This window comes from Pangasianodon hypophthalmus, chromosome 20 (genome assembly GCF_027358585.1).
Source record: "Pangasianodon hypophthalmus isolate fPanHyp1 chromosome 20, fPanHyp1.pri, whole genome shotgun sequence".
NCBI lineage: Eukaryota > Metazoa > Chordata > Actinopteri > Siluriformes > Pangasiidae > Pangasianodon > Pangasianodon hypophthalmus.
This window is the reverse complement of record NC_069729.1, coordinates 16555678-16576407: the sequence shown is the minus strand read 5'-3', so window position 1 is coordinate 16576407 and position 20730 is coordinate 16555678. Positions and strand designations below refer to the sequence as shown.

Genomic DNA, 20730 nt, shown 5'->3' with positions numbered 1-20730 from the left:
CTCAACAGTGAAACTATTAATATAATGAAATTACACTGACATGAACTTTGCATCAGGGTTTATAGACAATAGACCAAGATTGTGGATTAAATCACTTGAGTGACTTAAAAAGAAGAAAAATTGCCCCCATTATTAACTACTATTTTAATACAGAAAAGTGTGTACATATTCAAACACATACATTTTACATTAATAGATTGAAACCTCAAATGCACCCCCAGTACTAACCCAAGTTAGAGAAGGAAAAAGTGTGCTGTTTGATCAAAGGGTTAAATCAGTAATGCTTCATTCTGAATGTGTGTTGTTTGGCCGAGTGTTACATTTTTACTACCAGCCCATAAAGACATTAAGACAGAAGAATTTGTGATTTCACAGCAGCTGGCCATGAGCACTGAGCAAACCTCAATACTTCCTTCAACCACATTTCTATTTGAGGAAAAGCTGAACTGCGAGGAATAACTGGAGTGTTTACACAAGTCCTGTAAATATCCCAGCTATTTTCATACATTCTTTGCCTATTTTATCATCATCAAAAAATATTTTCGGGGTGGAAAATGATAACGAGGAATGATTGAATTGGGTTATTTTAAGCAAAGAGCGTAGTACAAAGAGAATGCATGTAATTAATTGTAATAAGTTGAAATAACAGTTAAATGTGAATGTTATATGAGGGGATGTGAGGTCATGGGAGTTTAAGGAATTGGAGCTCTTTGATTAAATGTTTATTTGTTGCAGAATTTAATTAGCAGGACTTATTATATACCACATCACTGTTGAATTGTCGAATCTTCGAATCTTATTTGCCAGGAGGTGTTGATTAGTTTTCTATTACAGCAGCTCTCACAGTAGTTCCGGCTGCAAGGTTTATATTAATGCCCTCGTTCTCATGTGTTATTGTTTCTATAGTAACAATTTAAACAGGGATTTAATCTACATAATCTAAACCTAATAATAAATTCCCCATAATCACTAATGTGGGGAAATTTTAACGTAAGTGTTTATTTAACATTTCTGGAAGGAGTATCCAGTCTCAGCACTTTGTAACACTCAGAGATAAAGCTGTAACTTTATGTTTTTTTGTCGTGGGAAAGTCGGAGGATGTTGTGTTTTGTGGTTTCTTGGTAACAAGCTGTGTTTTTTTTGTCTCATTTACTTCAAGAGAATGTGAAGAAATGACTGTTTATACTCTTCAGTGTTTAGCAGATGGTCCATAGCATTACATGTAACAATAAATGAATGAAAATTGTGCCTTCTTGTTCTTTTATACATAAAGAATTGTTGACAAATTGATGTATATAAAGTATAAATTGTGGTATGGGATGTGCTGTTATGGGAAAATAATCAACATCAGGGTGAGGTGGTAACAGTAACCACCCTGATCCTCGCGTCAGGCCACATCACATCACTCTGTCGTTGATTATTTTCCTATAACAGCACATCTTGTTATGTTTTATTCCTTACTTAAGAAACCATACTTAAGAAACAACAACAAAAAATGTATATAGAAAGTCTGTATAAGAGATTAATCTAAAAAAGGTTTTGAAGGGATTTGGAATTTTGTTGTGTGAAAAATGACAAGAATACTGATTACAAGAAATTTTGTGTTCATATTGGTGATGCTACTATGATAATGTCTGTAGAGGAAATTGGATTGGAGAATACTTAAGAACTGTTACTGAGAAAATGCTACAGTAATTATTGATGTACTGTATGTTTCAGCATGCAGGTCCGTCGACATGATTTAAGACACTCTCAAGCTTAATACCATTATTATTATACAGTATTTTGAATAAAATACTTTAAAGTAATAGGAATATGCAATCCTGGGTAAGCCCAAAATGGCAAAATATTAAGCTTTAATGATCTTAGCCACAAATCATTGGTCAGAAAATTAGCAAGAATGAAACAGATGCACTCAGATGAGAGCTCCGGTGCCTCCATTTGCTGTTTTACTTTTGGTGCAGTGAACTGTTTGGGGAAAAGCTAGAAACAGGGAAATGCACTTATATAGTCTTCTATATAAGTCTAATAAAAATCTAATCATTTTTTTTCTTAAAAGATTAGTCATTATTTGGTTATCTGCCACACCTGATGCAGCCCATCAAACACCACAAGGCTTAAACATTTAAAGAAATCAAAGGGAAAAGCTATCCATACTAAGTTCCTTTATCTATTTGTTTAATTTGTGCTAATTTCCTGACCAATGATTTGTTGTTAAGACCATTTAAGAGCTTAATATTATTAATATAAAGCTTAATATTGGGCTTGGCCCATTTTTTTTTGCCTAGGAGTGTACATACACTGTAAGGAATAGTTTAAAGTGAAATTAGGTAGAAATATTGTTGGAATGGAGTAATGGGTGGATAGCTTAAGGGTACATGGTTGGGGGACTAAAATTAGTTTTTGCTTAAAGTTTAGAAATACAGCAATCAGGTGGCCAGTGTTGGTTAATATCTTACACTTGTAATGTTTGTCTGGGATGCACCAACTACGTTTAAGCTTTAAACTCAATTCAATCAAAAAGATTCTATTCATTTTTAAACTTTAAATCTGGTTAACAGTAATCAGGTCGGGAGATCGCGAGTTAGATTCCCGACAATGCCACAGCCATCTGTGGACAGGAATCGAAAGAGCAAAAATTGACCATGCTCTCTTGGTGGGAGGAGCATACTATCCCGTGTCAATCACAGTGGCAATAGCCAATCATGGGCATCTGTGAGTTCATGTATGTGGAAGAGGGCAGATAGAGTTTCCCTCCGAGTGTTTTACGCTGTTCGAAAAGATACAAGGTTGATTGCACGTGTCTCGGAGGAAGCCCCACCCTCCCTGGTTGGTAGCTTTCATGTGATAGGGGGAGTGTTGGCTAGTAGGTGTGGCTTAGCAATACCAAATTGAGGGGAAAATGGGGGTGGATGGTGGGTGGGGGGAATAATGAGGATAATTTAATCCTGGTTTTAGTGTTAAGTTAAATCAAGATTGGTCCATTACTTGAAAAACAAATTTTAATTTCAGTTCTGGATTCATATTAATCTTGAGCTGAGGTAGTTAAAATTTCTGAAATAGCAGCATATATTAGATGGTTTGTGGAAAATGAATGAGCTCCTTAAGTTGTATAGTATTTCTTCCCAAGAATAGCATTGTTTTCTTTAATCTTTTACACCGGTGTATCCATCATGGCGGGTTATGTTCCATGTCAAGGTTTTTTTAAATCAGAGGTTATGATATGCTGAGCTATGTTTAACATTAAGTTTAACATTAATCCTAGATTATCTCTGAACGCTGTTTAATTTAATTCATGTTGGTGCAAGCCATGCTCTGATTTATGAAGATCCTTGAGCGCTACATGGATTTCCAACATAAACATCTCACCTATTGCTACTAAAAGCTCGCAGTTTATTACCTGTGTTGCTGTAAAACTAAAAAAAATAGCCATGTGACTTCAGTGTCACTTTGCCGTTCTCACTCGGGCCTAACACAAGCCCAATGATCACACGGCCAACATCAACAAGCCCACATAATGCCCAACTTTGTCTGCACTGGGACTGCAACACTTCAGAGTCCAGACATGATCGCTAGGCCAGCTGGAGGACTTGGCCCTGGACTGTAATGTTTTGTATAGAAAAAGCCCTCGGTGAAGTTGGTGAGGCTGAAAGCATGGTGTTATTGCAGGCTCGTAATCAAAACCCAAGCATGAATATTTGGAACGAGGCTCTGCATTGCACTGATTAATAGACTCTGCTGGGTTTTAAGAATGCAGCCTAGAAATAAAAAAGGTCTTAAACAGCTGCCTCGATGCTGTTGCATAAAATTATTCTCAGAATGTGGAACCTTAAAGGGACCTGTATGAGTAAAAACTGAAATATTTCCCATCTCATCAGGGCAAATTAATTATATTAAAGCATTTCATCATTCATCATTTTCAGCATTTCATCATCAGCTAATCATTTTATATGTGGTTGTTGATCTAGTGCTGTGTCTTAAATTGCGTACTATTATTAGTCTAGAGCACTTCTAAGTGTACATAAGTGTCCAGTCGGGTCACACTGATGACAGATCCAGATCACAAAAAAACAAAATGTGAACTGTCAAGGAAGAAAGATTAGATTTGTGCAAGGAGGCTAGTAATGTGAACACAGCCTAAGCTGGAAGGCCAGATTAATGCAAGCGTGATTTGGACAAATCATACAGTGGTGTAAAGGGTAGTACTGTTTCCTCAGAGTCCCTGGTTCGATCCTGAGCTAGGGTTACTGTGTGTGTGCTATGTTCTATCTGACTCTGTGTGGGTTTCTTCCCATTTCCAAAAAAAAAACACACAAAAAAAAACCTGTATGTATGTGGAATGGCTACTCTGAAGTTCCTAGGTGTGTATGAATGTGTGAATGGTGTCCAGGCATCCTGTCTAGAGTGCACCTCCACCTCACACCCAGTGTTCCCCAGATAGAGAAGAATAAAATACTAATTCTATTTCTAAAATTCATTCTGGGGTCACGCTTAGTTGTTACAATGTATTAATCAAAGTTAATATTATAAACATAATAATATATAATTTGCTGAAGACTTCATAATCCAATATCTCAGGCATTTATTTTAAAGTTTATGTTTTCTCCCCCCTTTTTTTTTTGGATGTTGGGATAAAATCAGTCAGTAATATTGTGGTCCAATAAACAATAGACTTGAGTAGACTTTTTCTAAGGCAGAGGGCTGTGAACTGTTTGTAAGCTGAGGTTAATCTTTTAAACTCTTTAAACTTTTACTTTTTAATTTCAGAAATCAGAAATCAGAAACAGAAAAGAAAAAAAAAAAAAATCATTGTTCGCCATCTAGTGGCTAAACCTCGGCATTGCAGTGCCACAAATCTGCCCCGCCCCCAGCTACGTACTACCGTACTAAACAGCATGGCGACGGTAACGTCACCTTCTGTAACTATGGTAACATGGTGGCGTACTACGGCAATATTAAGTACGCTAAAAAGGCATTTCATTTGTAAAATTATAAACGCCCATTAAAAAAACTTTATTCCTCATTCGCAAGATTATTTATTTATTTATTTATTTATTTATTTACTATGTGTTCATCAGCTGACGCTTTTCCCGCTAAAAGTTCTCAGTCTTAAAGAATGAAGCTACGCCACAGTAATCAATCTAACACACGGCCCCCATTATGGCACAATAAGAGTCCCCATTCGCGAAATTCCATTGCCCACAAGATTAATTTAAGTATATAATTTACAAGTTTTTATATGTACAGTATGAGATATGTGTATGTATATGTAAAATTATCTATATATACTATTATGTGCTAATGAAGGTTGATAGTGTGATTTTTTTTCAAAGTCTTGAACCACAAACAGCGTTGTCGTATGACTTTTAGTTTTATATGGTGTGTCTGTTTCTTGCTTCACACCTCAGCAGACAGTTCACCCCACTGTGAAACAAAAACAAAGGTAATGTTATTTAGATAGCATAGAAACAGGGCTTACTGTGTGGATATTAGCTTTCTAGCTAGAAGCTAGTTCTTTAATTAATAACTGATATTATCAGTGAAAGTCGGAGTCAACTGTTTTATGGGATATTTTATATTTAATAATTTATACTTAGCTTAGCTGCTTAGCTCTGCTTAATACTGTTTGGAGGCCAGTATTAATGCTCTCAGCTGAAGTTTGGCTTTTATTTACAGATTTATATATTTGTGTTATTGGCGGTTAGCAGGTCACGTGACGAGAGCCTTAACCGTCATTTTCACACCTCGCCATGTTGAGCTAATGCTAATATATTACTGAGGGGAAAAAGATGAGAAAGTGCACCACAGCTTTCAGTACATCACAATATCTGCATATTGGGTGTGTGCTGATTTAGAAAAATAATCAACAGCAGGGCTGTGTGGAGTTACTGTGACCACACCATGTTGATTATTTTCCAAAAACAGCATGTCGCGAAGTGTTTTATTCCTCTTATACCACAGCGGCTTGCCAGTAATTGCAAGTTTTAATTCATTAATGAACACATCATGGTTTTTATCAGTTTATTGTTTGTGTTATCGTTTAGATTATAGCAGCTATAAACACTCGTTCCCTCACCATCCTTTCTTTTTTCCTCTTTCTTGAGGTTAATTAAGGAAAAAAAAAAGAAACCAGAAAGTGCAAATGTCCTCCTCTGTCCTGAACACGTTTCTGTCTCAGAAAACCTAAAGTTACAGCTGTACCTAACGTTCTAAAGTGCCGACACCACAGACTAATTCCTAAAACGCCTAACAATATGCATTAATATAAACCTGTGATTTGAATTACATAAGGAACGCCTGTCAGAGCTTCTGTTGTAGAAAACTAATCAACACCTTCTGACCAATCAGATTCAAGAATTGATGGTAATTACAAATTTCCGACTTCATGTTTTTCTCAAAGCTTAGACTCAACAACGTTTTACATCACATTTAAAAAATATATATAAATAAAAGCCTGGCTGCAGCTTCCACAGTTAAAGGTAAAATGGAGGAATGTCAGGATTTAACTCTATAGCATACATCACCATCAGCTGTTCCTCATCATTTTTTCTAGTAATGACCCTAAGATAAAGAGTTTGGGGCTCTTTAGCTTGTATAATTTCACATTTAGAACAGTTAGAGATGCTAACAATATGCTTTAGCAGCACTATCTGTGCATTGTGTGAGTTGTTAAAGAAATGGCTCATTTTTTAATCAGAGGAAATGAATTGCTTGGCGTGGAATTATTGTAAACTTAAATATCATAATTCTGGTGTAACACAAAGATCTGATGCTGTAAAAAGTCGATGTGACATTCTTGCAGGATTAGTTTCTCCTGTGTGTAACTGATAATGTTGAAAGATGATGCTGAGCTTATATGCTTATATCTTGTTAGTGAAATTATTATTATAACTAGTTTAACCAGATAGATTAAAAATAAAAACCTTGTAATAAGTTAAACTGTTCATCAGCCGACTAGCAATGAGAAACGCTTTATTTCATTTTCCTAATGTACATGATTTATTAATTTTTTTAAATTATATTATGGTGTACCATATTATCAATCAGTGTGTTGTCACACCTCATAATAGTTCCTTTTATTTTTTGGGTTCATATTTTGCTATTTTTTGTGTTTCTGGTCCTGTTCTTAAAATTTTTCACTCACAATTCAAAATACTTTTGATTAACATAGTTATGGAAAATTTAAAAAAATGTCTTTATTATAGTTGTATATTTTTAAATTGTACATAAATTGTATATATATTTTTTTACATGTTTATTATTCTAAGTTCTGTAATTAATCACAGTTAAAATTTTTTATTTTTTTTTCCCCAGATCTGTAGTGAAGAATGTCAGTTATTAAAAAGGAATCTTCTGCCACATCGGCAGTCTTATTCCTGAATGTTAAAGGTGAACCTATGCGCTTCTTTATAAGACCCGGTCCCACCAAAGTGCAGCTTCAGCCTTTAATATCGAACGGTGGAGGCGTGCTTTGTCGGACCCAGGAGCCGAACGCCATTTTGTTAGCGGATCCGGGTGACATCACTCCTGCTGTTCAAGGTGCCGGCCATTTTTACATCTCCACTCAGTACATTCACGACTGTGTGGCGCAGAACCAGCAGTTAGACATCGAAAGCTACAGGTTCAGCAATTTACAGCCCGTCCAGACGAGGGCCGCATCACGGAAACAGCGAGGTACGGGACGCATGGGTTACTCTCTTGAAGATGACACGGCCATCTTGAATTTCATCAGCAAGCATCAGAAAGAAGCAAAAGGCAACCGGATCTGGCAGCAAATGGAGCGTCAGCGCATCACCAGTCATAGCTGGCAGTCCATGAAGGACCGATTTCTAAAGCACCTGCAGCATAAGCTGGAGCAGAAAACCCCTGAGCATAAAAAGAAAGTTAGCCCGTTGAAAGAGAGCTCATCTTCTGAGGATAATATCTCTCAGCCAACGCCAAAGAAGACGCCCAGAAAGAAAGCGGTGGTAGTTTCATCTTCTGATTCAGACGCCACACAGATCAGCCATGAGCATGAGGGAGGAACAAGAGAACAACCAGACCTCCAACCTTCACCTGAAGAAATCAGCAGTCCTGAAGATCCCGTCTCAGAAAAGAGGCAGACAGATGAAGTGAGGAAAGAGTGTGATGGTGATGAGTCAGTGCCTGAGGAGGAGCGACAGCACGACATCGAGCAGGCTGAAGTCTCACCCAAAAGAGCCAGAACGGACACGGACTCACCGACGGAGAACACGTCATCCGGTAATGTGCGAAAATGTTATGAGTCAAAGTCTGTGACTGAAAACTAATTTAGAAAAGACATCAGGTAGCAAATGACAAAGTGACAGGTGAACATTCGTTTTCTATTTCATCCCCAGCGGCAAGCGACAAAGCGGCGGTGCGAGAAGCGTCATTGAAATACGATTTTCTCAATTCTTTGACACCGTAAAGCGTCAAATCCAAACGATTGTCTCGAATGATTCCTTGGACCAATCCTACGCCGCGTCTGCTCAAACGGTTAGCTGCAAACTTTAGCTGCAATTACTGTTTGACACACAAAATGGAAGATAAACTAACCGTGATTTGTTTCATCTTATCCTGTTATATCCACCCTCTCATTAAATGTGTCTAGAAACAGCATGAACAAAAAAAAAAGCAGCAATGTAGCAAAGATCGTTGGTGCCTCTGGGGAGTGTATGGAGCTAGTACAGCTAGCTTCCTTTGCTAAACAATATAACAATAAACTCTAATCTTAGGATGAGACAGACATGAGAGAAATCTCCTCACAGTGTAACAGAGTCACTGTTGATTTTTACGTTATTTAGTTACCGTCTTCTTTACTCGCTGAAGTGAAACGTCCGTTATTGCTGTGATGATCATACACATATTATTATACATGTCATGGATGGAGACTAGTTTGAAAAATGCTGATTTACCACTTTCCTTTTATTTTACACTCTACATTTATTTGTGTTGCATTATCATTTTATTTTTGTTTTTTTCATTCAGGACCGAATGATCAGTTGTCGACTACCAGCGAGAAGCAAAACAGTAACAGTCGCAAATCCTCTGCACCCTCTGGGAGGAAGCTCGGCATACTCGAGAGAGCTGCCAGAGAATTTGAAGACTCTCAAGCGGTACAACCTTTACTTCTGTTTAAAAAAAAAAAATTGTAGATTTAGGAAAACTTGCATTACATTACGAAAACTAAAAAAAAATTTTTTTTTTTTTTTTTTTTTTTCTCCTTAAGTTTTCTTAATGTAATGCAAGTTTTCCTAAATCTACAGTTGCGTAGAAAAGTTTCGGCACCCCTCACAACCTTTGGTGATTTTTATTTATTTATTTTTTTGGTGAAGGAAACACCAACTCTGCAGCAAACTATGTAAAAAAATTCTCATGCAAATGTTAATGCATAGTTACGATCTATTTGATGAACGTACAAACTAGAAAAATAAAAAAAGTAATGGTGGCAAGTGTAAAAGTATGGACACCCTAATAGGCTAGTACTTATTAAGATATCACAGCTTGCAAATGCTTTTTCTAGTCAGTTAGGAGTCTCTTCTTTTCAACCACTCTTCCGTGATAAACGTTTTACTTCTGAGATGTTCTTGGGCCGTCTTGCATGCACAGACTAAACTTGCCACATAAAATGATTTATTTTCTTTTTCAGATTGATGGAAGTCAGGGAGACCAGCCTCTGAGTCAGGCATCACCCATTAATGCCTCAGATACAGATGAGTCTCAGATCATGGCAGCGCGTGAAAGAGCTTTAAGGGAACAGGAAGTGAATCCCGAGCATCCTAATGACGCAGAAGAGCCTGCACCAGCTACCCAAAGCCACAGGAGCACCCCAGGGCCAGACGACGATGACCCGGGTCCCAGCAGTGCCGCTCTACCCATAACGTCCAACGCTCACATGTTCCTCTTCCAGCAGGAGTCCCAGGAGGAGCTCAGCCAGCCGTCTGAGGAAGATCAGCTCTCGCAGAGTCTGTTAGAGACAAAGCAACATGTAGTTAGGTTGATGCAGGAATCTAAGAAAGACTTGGTTGAGGTCATGAAGGCGCTGCTCAAGGCCAGCGGTGATGTCACTTTGGCGCTGTCGTATTTGCTTGAAGGATATGATCCTGAAGTCCACGGGCCCATCTGGACTCGGCACGATGACGAAATGCTTCTTTCAGCCGATTCACTCGAGTGTGAGAGACTTCACGAGAAATACGGAGTCGAGAGAGTGTCCAAGAGAGCAGCTTTTCTGAAAGCAGACTTGTAGCATAAAAAAAAAAATGCTGTGTCGTGTCAGTAATCCTCCACAGCCTAAAACATGAAGTACTGTTTTTATTAACCACTGTCATTTGCTATAGACCACATTTTCTCCTTTATTATCAATACCATCATCCAAATCTGCTGTGAAGAAATGTTTTTATATCAATGCAATGCTTTTTAATGACTGTTTTGAAAACAGGATAATAAAATATATTTTATCATCCAATGTGTTGGAATCTTTATAGAAACTATGGATTAAATTACATTTTATTTTCAGCATTGTCCCTGAACTTTTCCTGCCCTTTCCATAAACAAGTAAAACCTTCTAATGAAAATGAAAGCGAAGCAAAAAAAAAAAAAAAAAAATTATAAATTCAATCTTAAGGCAATCACAAGCTAAACACAACCTGAGTTCTAATTTACACCAGTAAAATTCCCATGGTTTGATTTACCTTTTTTGACTAGCTTTTTTTTTAAAAAATAAATAAATAAATGGTACTGTGCAATAGTCTTAGGCACCCTATTTTTTTTTTAGTACAAACTTTGTTACAGATTTTTATTTTATGACTTCTACATTATTTGTACATCAGTACAAAAACATTAGTTTTCCAAACATTAGTTTTCCAGCACAAAATTAAATGTTACAGAGAAATGTTTGTATGGCAGTAAAGAAAGCGGCAGATTACATAAGAGACACTTTTCAGACAAAAAACATAATGAAGGCTGCTGGGTTTTGCTGCAGAAATAAGAAGCAAGTGTGACAGTCAAAGTCTCCAGAAGAACTGTGGATGCTTCTGCAAGATGCTCAGTAACACTTACAGCTCATTTCCTTATAAAACTGCACACACTGCACCTGAGACTACTATTTTTTTTTTAAGTGAAGGAACGTCACACTAAATATCGACTTTGTTTCTTTTATTACTGTTTACTGCTCTTCATAGTATTTTTTTAAAATGTAGAAACATTTAATTTCATTATTTTTGAAGGCATGTTTGCTCTACAGCATTTCTTTGCATGTCCCTAAGACTGTTGCACACACACACACATATATATATATATATATATATATATATATATATATATATATATATATATTCTCTACTCTTATGTCCAGCTGGAGCTTCTCCCCAGTCTCAGGGTTTTCCCAGCTGAAACCTTTTTCATCACACATTTTATTACCATGTATTACCATGTAACTGTAAAGCTTGACGTAAACAATTGATTCAGATCACTCTTTTAAATAACTGTTTCCTATTAAAGGAAAACTGCATCTTGACATACATTCACTGTGCTTATATTGAAATATTTGTTATGTGTTTAATGGCCATGGTGCTAATTTGTTGGTTGGTGCTGTATTTTTTGTTATTCCCGTGAGAAGTTAGCAGTTGTGCACTGTACTGACATGACGGGGGGACATTGCTAGCGCAGTTATAATGGTGCTTAATGGTAGAAACTAAGCTCTTAAAAACAAAAGAGCAAGAGCTGCTTTTCTCAGTCACTATTTCCCACTGACGTTCAGCATCATATTAATGAGAAATCCAGTGCTGAATAAGGGAGACATTGATGCAAATACTGAAAGTCCCAGAACACAGCGCAGGGATATGATGAGTATGATGGTGTTGATGTTGGTATTAGCATCAAAGCTGAAGGTTTGGAAGCTGATCTGTTTGAGCAGAGTTTACAGATGAGGAGGTGAGAGAGCTCAAATCACTAAAGCGCTGCTGCATCGCTGTCTTTAGGTGGAGATGAAGTGAGGGAGAAATCCAGTTGCACCGTTATCATTAGGTAGTATCATTAGGAAGTCTAACGGCATTGTGGGTCATTCACTCTGCACACCATTGACACTCCGCACACTGCACTTTGCCCTATATTGTTACTACACGTAACATACTCACATTTTGTACACGTAACATACTGCATATCTTGTACATCCATTTTTCCCTCATTCCTGTACATACATATCTTATTTCTTATTATCTTATATCTTATTATTCCTTATTTCTTACTCATTTCTGATTTTTAATCTAGTGTTTAAATGCACAGTCTGTACAGGAGTAAACCAGGTCTTCATTTCACTGCAAGTTATACAGTATACCGTATATAACTGTGTATGTAACAAATAAAACCTTGAAATTTAAACTAAAGAAAGCCAACTCAGAATTTCATTACAGAATTCATCTTGGAAGCCACTGAAGATGATATATTAATTAGAAGATTAGTTGTCCAGGGTGGATTTTCTTATTAAACACCCAAGCACTAGACTGAGTGTAAGCGCGTTTTTGAAATTCTAAGCGCGTTAGTCATTTGGCCCTGTCGGCGCGCCGTAGTTCGGACTCGGTTATCTAGCAGTGAACGCGACTCTTGGCGAAATTTAAAGAGGGGCAGTCCTGTGAGCAAAACAGGTAGCTCAGCGTTGAACTGTGGAGAAATAACAACACTGTCGGAGAATTCAGAGGAAAACCGAGTGTTATTTCAGCCCGGCTCGGTTCGTGTCTTTCTTTCTGCTTTAATATTGAAGTGTAGCTGGGCAGAGCTTCTGCGGCTGTCACTGTCAAATCATTGTAGCCCCTGAACTGGTAGTGCACGCGCGAGCTCGAGCTCGCTCTTATCGGTTAATCTGCTCACATCCTAATGAACTGCATTATCCGGTTTTTGCTTCACAAATAATTAGAAGCAGTAGCTGTTGCTAAGCTAACGCGCGCGAGCTGTGTGGATTACTCAAGCTTTGCTACTCGAGCTATCCTGCTTAAATTCTTTTCCCAATCGTTTTGTAAGAAACCCCGCCTCCTGCGCTGTGATTGGCTAATAATTCTTGCTCCTCATCATTCTGAGGATTGTACAGCAACTCTAGCCAATCAGAGCGCAGAAGGCGGGATGTTAGTAGCCAGTCATAGCGCAGGTGTCGGAATGCGGGTGGGACAAAAACAGCGAGTGTTGTCAGATATTGATTTGGCAACAAAACATATAAACAGACAGTAAACATGTTTGTGTTTGAGGTGAGATTTCATACGGATGGCTGTAATTTCAGTAAAATCCAGGAAAAGATAGTTAGAGCCCGTCGAAAAGATCTGAAAGCTGAATTAAAGATAATGTTTATAATACATTTTGGTCCTAACAGCATTGGTATGTTGTGTTCCAGTTATATACTGTGCATAATGGAAAGACTGTTTTTTTGCAAGCTGATATGTTCCAGCTGTTTTGTGCTTTCATGAGTGTGATGTGTGGTGGTGGTGTATTATAGGAAAAGTTCAGCTAAAAATAATATGCACAGAATTTTTAGTTGTTGAAAAATAACATAAAATCCACACATTATTCATAGGTATACCATCTTTACTCATCTTCTCATGTTATTAATATTAAAAGACAATTGTTTGGGAATAACTGTAAAAGAAATAAGGGTTTAATCCTGGCTGAATGTCTGGTGAATATATGACCTGCTGAACTTTTAATTGAAGTCAGTTCCCATCCTGCCTCGAAATCTGCCTCGAAATGCTAGTCTGATGTCCATCCCGCTGCAGATCACACTGAGATAAGAAGAGATTAAAGTGTGTAATGTGTGCTGTGAGTTTACTCAGACAGCTGTTTTACTGCACCAGGAGCCGTGCAACATAGACGGATAGATAGATAATAGATAGATAGATTCTTTATTGTCATTGCACAACGGAACAACGAAATTGAGTGTCCCTCCCAATGGTGCAGAAGAATAAAATAAAAGGAGTAAGGGGTAACATAAATATAAAAGGATAAATATTAACATAAATGATCAGATCTGTTCAGTGAAGATAGTAAAGCAGCTGAGATATTGCACTTAACATATTGCACATTTGAACAGTGTGATCTGGTAAGATTTATACATTTTAAATATAACAATAGAAATTAAAATTAAAATAAAACTAAGGTATTGCACATTACAGTATTACACATTCATTTGTGCAACATGCTCTTACATCAGAAAAATACTATGAGCTCTGACTTGTTAACTGAGTTTTTCTGAAACAGCTTTCAGAATTGACTAACGCTTGAAGTCAGTCAGTCCTTGTGCTCAGAAAGTAGTTACAAATATTTCATGCACATGACGTCATATCATATCAATTGTAATACTGAGCATTGTTATTATCACGCTGTTTCCTCGCTGATGTAAGTGTTGATCTGTTTGTGTGTCCAGCTTCGTGTTGATTTTTCTGGTGCGTGTGTATTTGTGTGTGTATCAGAACTGAGGTCCATTTTAACCTGGCAGTATGAGTTCAAAAGGGGGCGGTACAGCCCTGACCCGACGAAATTATCGCCTGGCATCAGATACAGACAAACCCAAAGCCACAGGTAAGAACGATTCACTCGGAATAACGAACTCTTGTAAGAGAATTCATCATTCAGCATGTACTGTGGTGATACACAGTACTGTGCAAAAGTCTTAGACACATGCAAAGAAATGCTGTAGAGCAAACATGCCTTCAAAAATAATGAAATTAAATGTTTCTACATTAAAAAAATACTGTAAAGAGCAATAAACAGTAATAAATGAAACAAAGTCTATACTTCGTGCGATCCTTCGCTTTAAAAAAAAAATAGTAGTCTCAGGTACAATGTGTGTAGTTTTATAAAGAAATGAGCTGTAAGTGTTACTGAGCATCTTGCAGAAGCAGCCACAGTTCTTCTGGAGACTTTGACTGTCACACTTGCTTCTTATTTTTGCAGCAAAATCCAGCAGCCTTCATTCTGTTTTTATCTGAAAAAAGTTGTCTCTTACGTAATATACTGCTTTCTTTACTGCCATACAAACATTTCTCTGTAACATTTAATTTTGTGCTGGAAAGCTAATGTTTGGAAAACTAATGTTTGGAAAACTAATGTTTTTGTACTGAATCAATAATGTAGAAGCCGAAAAATAAAAATCTTTAACACAGTTTGTACTAAAAAAAATAGGCTGTCTAAGACTTGCATAGTACTTTATACTTTAACATATAATAACGGTATGTCATCACACTCACATCCAAGTTTTTTTAATGTAGTGAGAATGTATCATTAGACTCAACACAATAGATACAGCATTGCAGTAAAAAAAAAAAAAAATTAAATGCATTATCTTGGCATCTAGTAATATTAAGATCACACTTAGACGGTGATTAAAGGAATACTCCAAGATTGTTAAACTTAATCTTTGCTCACAGCATTTGTACTGTATGTGTGGTTACCATGAACAATAGTTTTAAAATTTCCCTGTATTGAGAAAAAAATAGAAAAGACTTAAAACTTGCTTATATTGAAATTCTAAGTGCAGTTGTTAAGTTCTGTCAAATTTTTTTTTAAATGACGAAGTACATAAGACAAATTCAGAAAATACAGCAATAAATGTCTTAGGATGAGACAAACATGAGAGAAAGTCTTAACAAAGCTTTTCTTATGGAGTTTTTTTCTAACCTTACAACAGTGCAGCAAAACGGTAAAAAGTAGTTCCGGTTATTTTATAGTGAATAGTGTCCATGCGCCATCAGGTGAAAACTGAAGCGATTCCATGTTTACTGCATAAAACCAAATTCTCATTTCTTTATTAGAACATAGTTTGCTAATACCTTATGCCTGCTTTTCTAGGTTTTTGGTTTTATTAATTATGCAAATGTATGAAGTCTCATTTGCATAAATAAATGTAAGCTTTTGGAAAAGTTTCAATGCAAAAAAATACTTGTAAGAGTATCTGCAATCTGCAGGCAAAAATGAACCTGTTCACCTGTAGTGTCTTGCCTTAGCATCATGAATACAGTTAACTGTTATTCGTGCTGTTTTTTTTTTCCAGGTATTGTGAATGAGAAGTTGTTGAGTGACTACCTGCACCATGTCTTCCCTGCCTCCAGTACACACGGTCCAGCATCAGCAACCTACAGGTTAGAAAAGCTTCTTTCACATTTCTGCTCTGTGTTTTAATGTCTAAATCTTAGGCTACTCAAACTTTCCTTGCTGTTTAATCTGCTTATCTGAATAGTTTACAGAGTACATGTTAAAACAAGTTATTTATTCATTCATTCATTCGTTCGTTCATTCATTCATTCATTCTTCTTCAGATTTTGAAATTCTTAAATTGGCCTTGTTTGACAAACTGGATATGAAGAAATTTATTCATAAATATGTATGTAGTAGCACACAAAAAATGTGATATTTATGAAAATCCTGTTAGTTTTGAAAAAAAAATCATAACCTGTGTGAGCTCTTGAATTTGTATAAATTTGCTTATACTGGGTCTCATTAATTAAGCTGGATATGAACAAATTAATTCACACGAAGCATTTAAACAAGAAATTTGCTATTTCTGAAAATCATGTTAGTCTGGAAACTTTCATATCCTGTATGACATCCTGAGTTTGTGTAAATTTACATATAAGGAGACTCACTAATGTGAACGTCGACTGATTGGCTTCACATCGTATCGTTAGTGATGAGTTACTGCCATTTTATACACAGATTACATGCTCAAGTTTAAATCACTTATATATCTCATATATACACACATGAATTTAATGGAAATATGAAATTAACATTTTATATTAATGACTTGAAAAAAAAATCTAGAAATGAAGACAAATAAGGCTAGCAATTCAAGTCTGACAAAGGTAGTGATGCAATATAGAAGGAGTAAGTGTGTGTCTGCCGTTGCTGATGCGCTGCAGTGGCTGAGCTGCATTACTGGAAGATTTAGCACATGCCGTGATTATGAGGTGCTCTTTCGCTGTTTAGTTGCCATTTTGTCATTTTCAGCTCACTGCCTTTTATGGAGTTTTGTGGGCACTTGCTAATTTACGGCTGATTGATATTTGTCAACGTACACACATGAGTATAAAGAAAATCAGTTTTACCAAAACATTTGTAAATCTGGTGAGAGTTTATAGGTCAGTTTTGGCATATGACAAGTAAAAGGTTCATAAATGAGGCCCAGTACGTACACCTTCGCCATAGAGCAACATAGAGTCGGTTAAACATTTCTTGCTATCTATTTCTACTTCTATTTCACAGACTAAAGGATCCTCAGACCTCAGATCCTCAGAGACATGACAAATGCTGGTAGAGTGTAATTTGGCGCGAGGGTCTCGTTCTGGGTCCAGCGCGGGGCTCGGGTTACCGTTGCGGCTCTATAGATAGAGCATGATGGGAACTTGGAGAGTGTCAGAAATAGACATGGCTTAGCTGTGTGAAGTCACTACCCCTGATTCTGCAACACAGCTTTGCAGATCACAGTTTCGCTGGTGTGTGGTGCTGGTTATGATGATGAAGACCTTCTGTCCCATATGGTGCGGCACTTGGCACAAACACGATTTAACCTACAAATCATAAATATCGCTCACTTTAGGTTTGTTAACAGCTGCACCTCCTAGTGCATGCAGTAGTAAAGCGTACATCTGGTGCTCCTGGGTTTCTGGTATAAAATAAATGGCACATTTCTTCCCAGGATGTGAATTTGATTATACCACTGCGCTGTTGAATCTCGAATCTGATTGGTCAGAAGTTGTTAATTTTCTTCAACAGCAACTCTGACAGTTTCAGCTGTAATACAAATCACAGGTTTATGTTAATGCGCTTGTTCTAAAATGTTACTTTTCTATAATAACTACTCATTCATAAGAACTTGTATTATTGATGCTTCACATAATCAAAGAATGCTAATAAACATATGAAAAAAAAACATTATTTAACAAAGAAAAACATAATCCTTAATATTGTGAAGCATTCTGTTAGGAGATGGTTATTTAACATGTATGGAAGGAGTCTCCAGTGTCAGCACTTTGTAACAGTCAGAGGAAAAGCTGTAACTTTTAAGTTTTCTACCATGAGAGTCAAAGGATGGGGGAACAACCGTCATGTTTTTGTTGTTACTACGTAACTTCATGAGAATAAGAGAGGGATAGCGTGTGTATAGCGGCTGTAATGTACAAAAAAAAATGATGAGGACGTCGAAGATCACAGTGAAGAATAACTTTATTGCAGCATAGCAGTGACAAAGTACATGAAGCACACTGTGCTCCTGGGAACCTTCAATGCAGAAGATTTTTTTTGAGTCACAGTGTAGAAACATCTCAAAGATGATCCAGAGAAATAGGATGCACCTGAGCTAAATTTCAAGAGTCATAGCAAAGGGTCGGAGTACTTCTGTCAACGTGATATTTCAGTTTTTTCTTTTTAAGACATTTTAATAAGTCATCACAAATCTGGTTTTTGCTTTGCCATTTTGGAGTATCAGGTGTAGATTGATGTGAAAAAATTTTTTTTAAAGCATTTTAGCGTAAAAATAACAAAATGTGAAAAAAACGAAGGGGTTTGAATATTCAATTCAATTCAATTTATTTTTATTTGTATAGCGCTTTTTTTACAAAGGTCATTGTCTCAAAGCAGCTTTACACAAACAAAAGTAAAGTGAAGTGTGTGTGTGTGACGTCTCTGATGAGCAAGCAGGGCGACGGTGGCGAGGAAAAACTCCCTGAGATGGTGATAGGAAGAAACCTTGAGAGGAACCAGACTCAACAGAGAACCCATCCTCATATGGGTTTACACTGTAGTGTGCGTGTGTGTGTGAGTACAATGTGTGTTGGTGTAGTCCATGGAAAACAGCTGAAGCGTCTTCGTGGCAGTGTGAAGCATTGCCGGTGGACAGGTCCAGAGTGAAGGGGGGGGAGGTCTGGATCACCAGCAGCTCAGGAGTGATGCTCATCTGGTCCAGAGCGTAGGGGGGTCTGGATCACCGGCAGCTCAGGAGTGATGCTCATCTGGTCCAGAGCGTAGGGGGGTCTGGATCACCGGCAGCTCAGGAGTGTAGCTCGGCAGAAAGAGAAGGAAAGTGGTTAGGTACACTCACAGTCACCGTGTGGAGATAAAACTTAATGAGGAGTGCAGGGGACTCCGGCAGGACTAGCTATAACAGCATAACTAAAAGGAGAACCGGGGGAAACACAGACGTGAGAGATCCCTGATATGTAAGGCATACAGTCACTCTGCCGTCACAAACCTGAGTGACTAACGAGAGTGAGGAAGACAGCATCCAAACACACCAGATCACCATAACACTCAACATCCACGAGTCCCCCAGATTTACTCCTTTGTCTAAAACACTAGTTGCTAAATGCTAGGTTAAATAAATAAGTCTTCAACCTTGACTTAAACACTGAGACCGTGTCTGCTTCACGTACAATAACTGGGAGGCTATTCCATAATTTTGGGGCTTGGTAAGAGAAAGCTCTGCCCCCTGCCGTGGTTTTGGCAATGCGTGGTACTGATAGACAGCCTGCATCCTTAGAGCGAAGTAGGCGCGGCGGAACGTAAGGTACTAACATATCGCTTAAATACTGCGGAGCGAGACCGTTTAATGCTTTATAGGTTAGGAGTAATATTTTAAATTCGATGCGGAATAGTTTCAGAAGGCACTGTAGCTATGATCCTGATGACTTTTCTCGTCTTGGCAGAAAACCCTTGACGTTCCAGGACCTCGGCACTCACCTGGAGAAGCTGCTGTCCGAGGACGAGGCTGCTGAGGACAGCACAGGTCAGAGCAAGTCACTTCTCATTATAGTTATCACAGAAGAGAATTTCAGCGCACATCTGCACAAATTGCAGCATTAATTGGAACGTTATTATGGAATGTTATGCAAAAGTTAGCTACTTAGCTAACAGATCATTACCTAGCATTGCCTAGCTTTACATCTAGTTTAAACTTGTTGCGTTTATGCTGATTTGATAAAAGCTTTTTTTTAAATAAAAATATGAAATTCTGAAGTGAAAATTGGAAAAAGTAGCCAGACGAGGTTCCTTTGCTGCTTCAGGTAAATGTTTTGGCACCTTGTTTTGCAGTAAAGTTTTTATTAGTGTATATTTTATTGTAGTATTATAATATAGACACAGAAATGTTACTGTAGTTATATGGAAAGTTTCCTTCATACAATATTTTCCAAGAACACCAGATCGTTGAAATGACAGAAATCCTTTACAGTGCAGAAGTCAGTGTATATGTATTACAGAATATTACAAAACATGCTATATTATACAGTGGAAAACATTATAGATTATTGTATTATTATTAAATGACAGGAGGTACAGTGTTACACATTTCTTAAAGTAAAAATGTTAATCAAGTTCATTGATGGTTTGTGTCAGTTATCTTGATTTATATTATTTTAAGAAATGATTCAGTATCAGGCTTAGTATTATTTCAGAAGAACCACTTTTTGCACATGAAGTGTTGTCTGTAATCAAATATTTTAGGGCAATTTAACTCGTCTTTTTTGTTTTTGGCATGTATTCACCATGTTTTTGTCTGCAGATCATACAGATGGGCGACTCGGACCCTCTACCGTTGTCCTGGACCACACCAGTGGATTCGAAGGCCTCTTATTTGTGGATGATGATCTTTTAGGAGTAAGAATCGTTCATGTTACTCTGATGACATCACAGGATTGTAAATGTACTAGGTTTAGAGTTATAGCTGAATGATGTACTGTGAAGGTGACATTTTGTAGA

At 37.3% G+C, this 20730-nt stretch overlaps 2 protein-coding genes across 3 annotated transcripts in view; both read left to right on the top strand.

The window, feature by feature from the left end:
• The first annotated feature begins 5325 nt into the window (after window positions 1–5325).
• terf2ip (telomeric repeat binding factor 2, interacting protein) lies at window positions 5326–10465 on the top strand. 2 transcript variants are annotated; one of them, XM_026932478.2, is made up of 4 exons: window positions 5326–5443; window positions 7315–8241; window positions 8989–9116; window positions 9650–10465. In XM_026932478.2, the coding sequence occupies exons 2-4, from the start codon at window positions 7329–7331 to the stop codon at window positions 10244–10246; spliced, it is 1638 nt and encodes a 545-aa protein (XP_026788279.2). In that variant the 5' UTR covers window positions 5326–5443; window positions 7315–7328; the 3' UTR covers window positions 10247–10465. The 2 variants fall into 2 exon arrangements, with proteins under 2 accessions (XP_026788279.2, XP_026788280.2); XM_026932479.3 differs by lacking the exon at window positions 5326–5443 and adding an exon at window positions 5469–6363.
• Window positions 10466–12551: 2086 nt separating this feature from the next.
• The window catches only part of LOC113538129 (E3 ubiquitin-protein ligase RNF123), a 136480-nt gene continuing 128301 nt past the window's right edge, over window positions 12552–20730 (top strand). Inside the window, exons 1-5 of the mRNA XM_053227327.1 lie at window positions 12552–12724; window positions 14451–14559; window positions 16031–16118; window positions 19680–19759; window positions 20534–20628. Coding sequence (XP_053083302.1) covers window positions 14478–14559; window positions 16031–16118; window positions 19680–19759; window positions 20534–20628 — 345 coding nt within the window. The 5' untranslated portion in view covers window positions 12552–12724; window positions 14451–14477. The remainder of the gene's footprint in view (window positions 12725–14450; window positions 14560–16030; window positions 16119–19679; window positions 19760–20533; window positions 20629–20730) is intronic.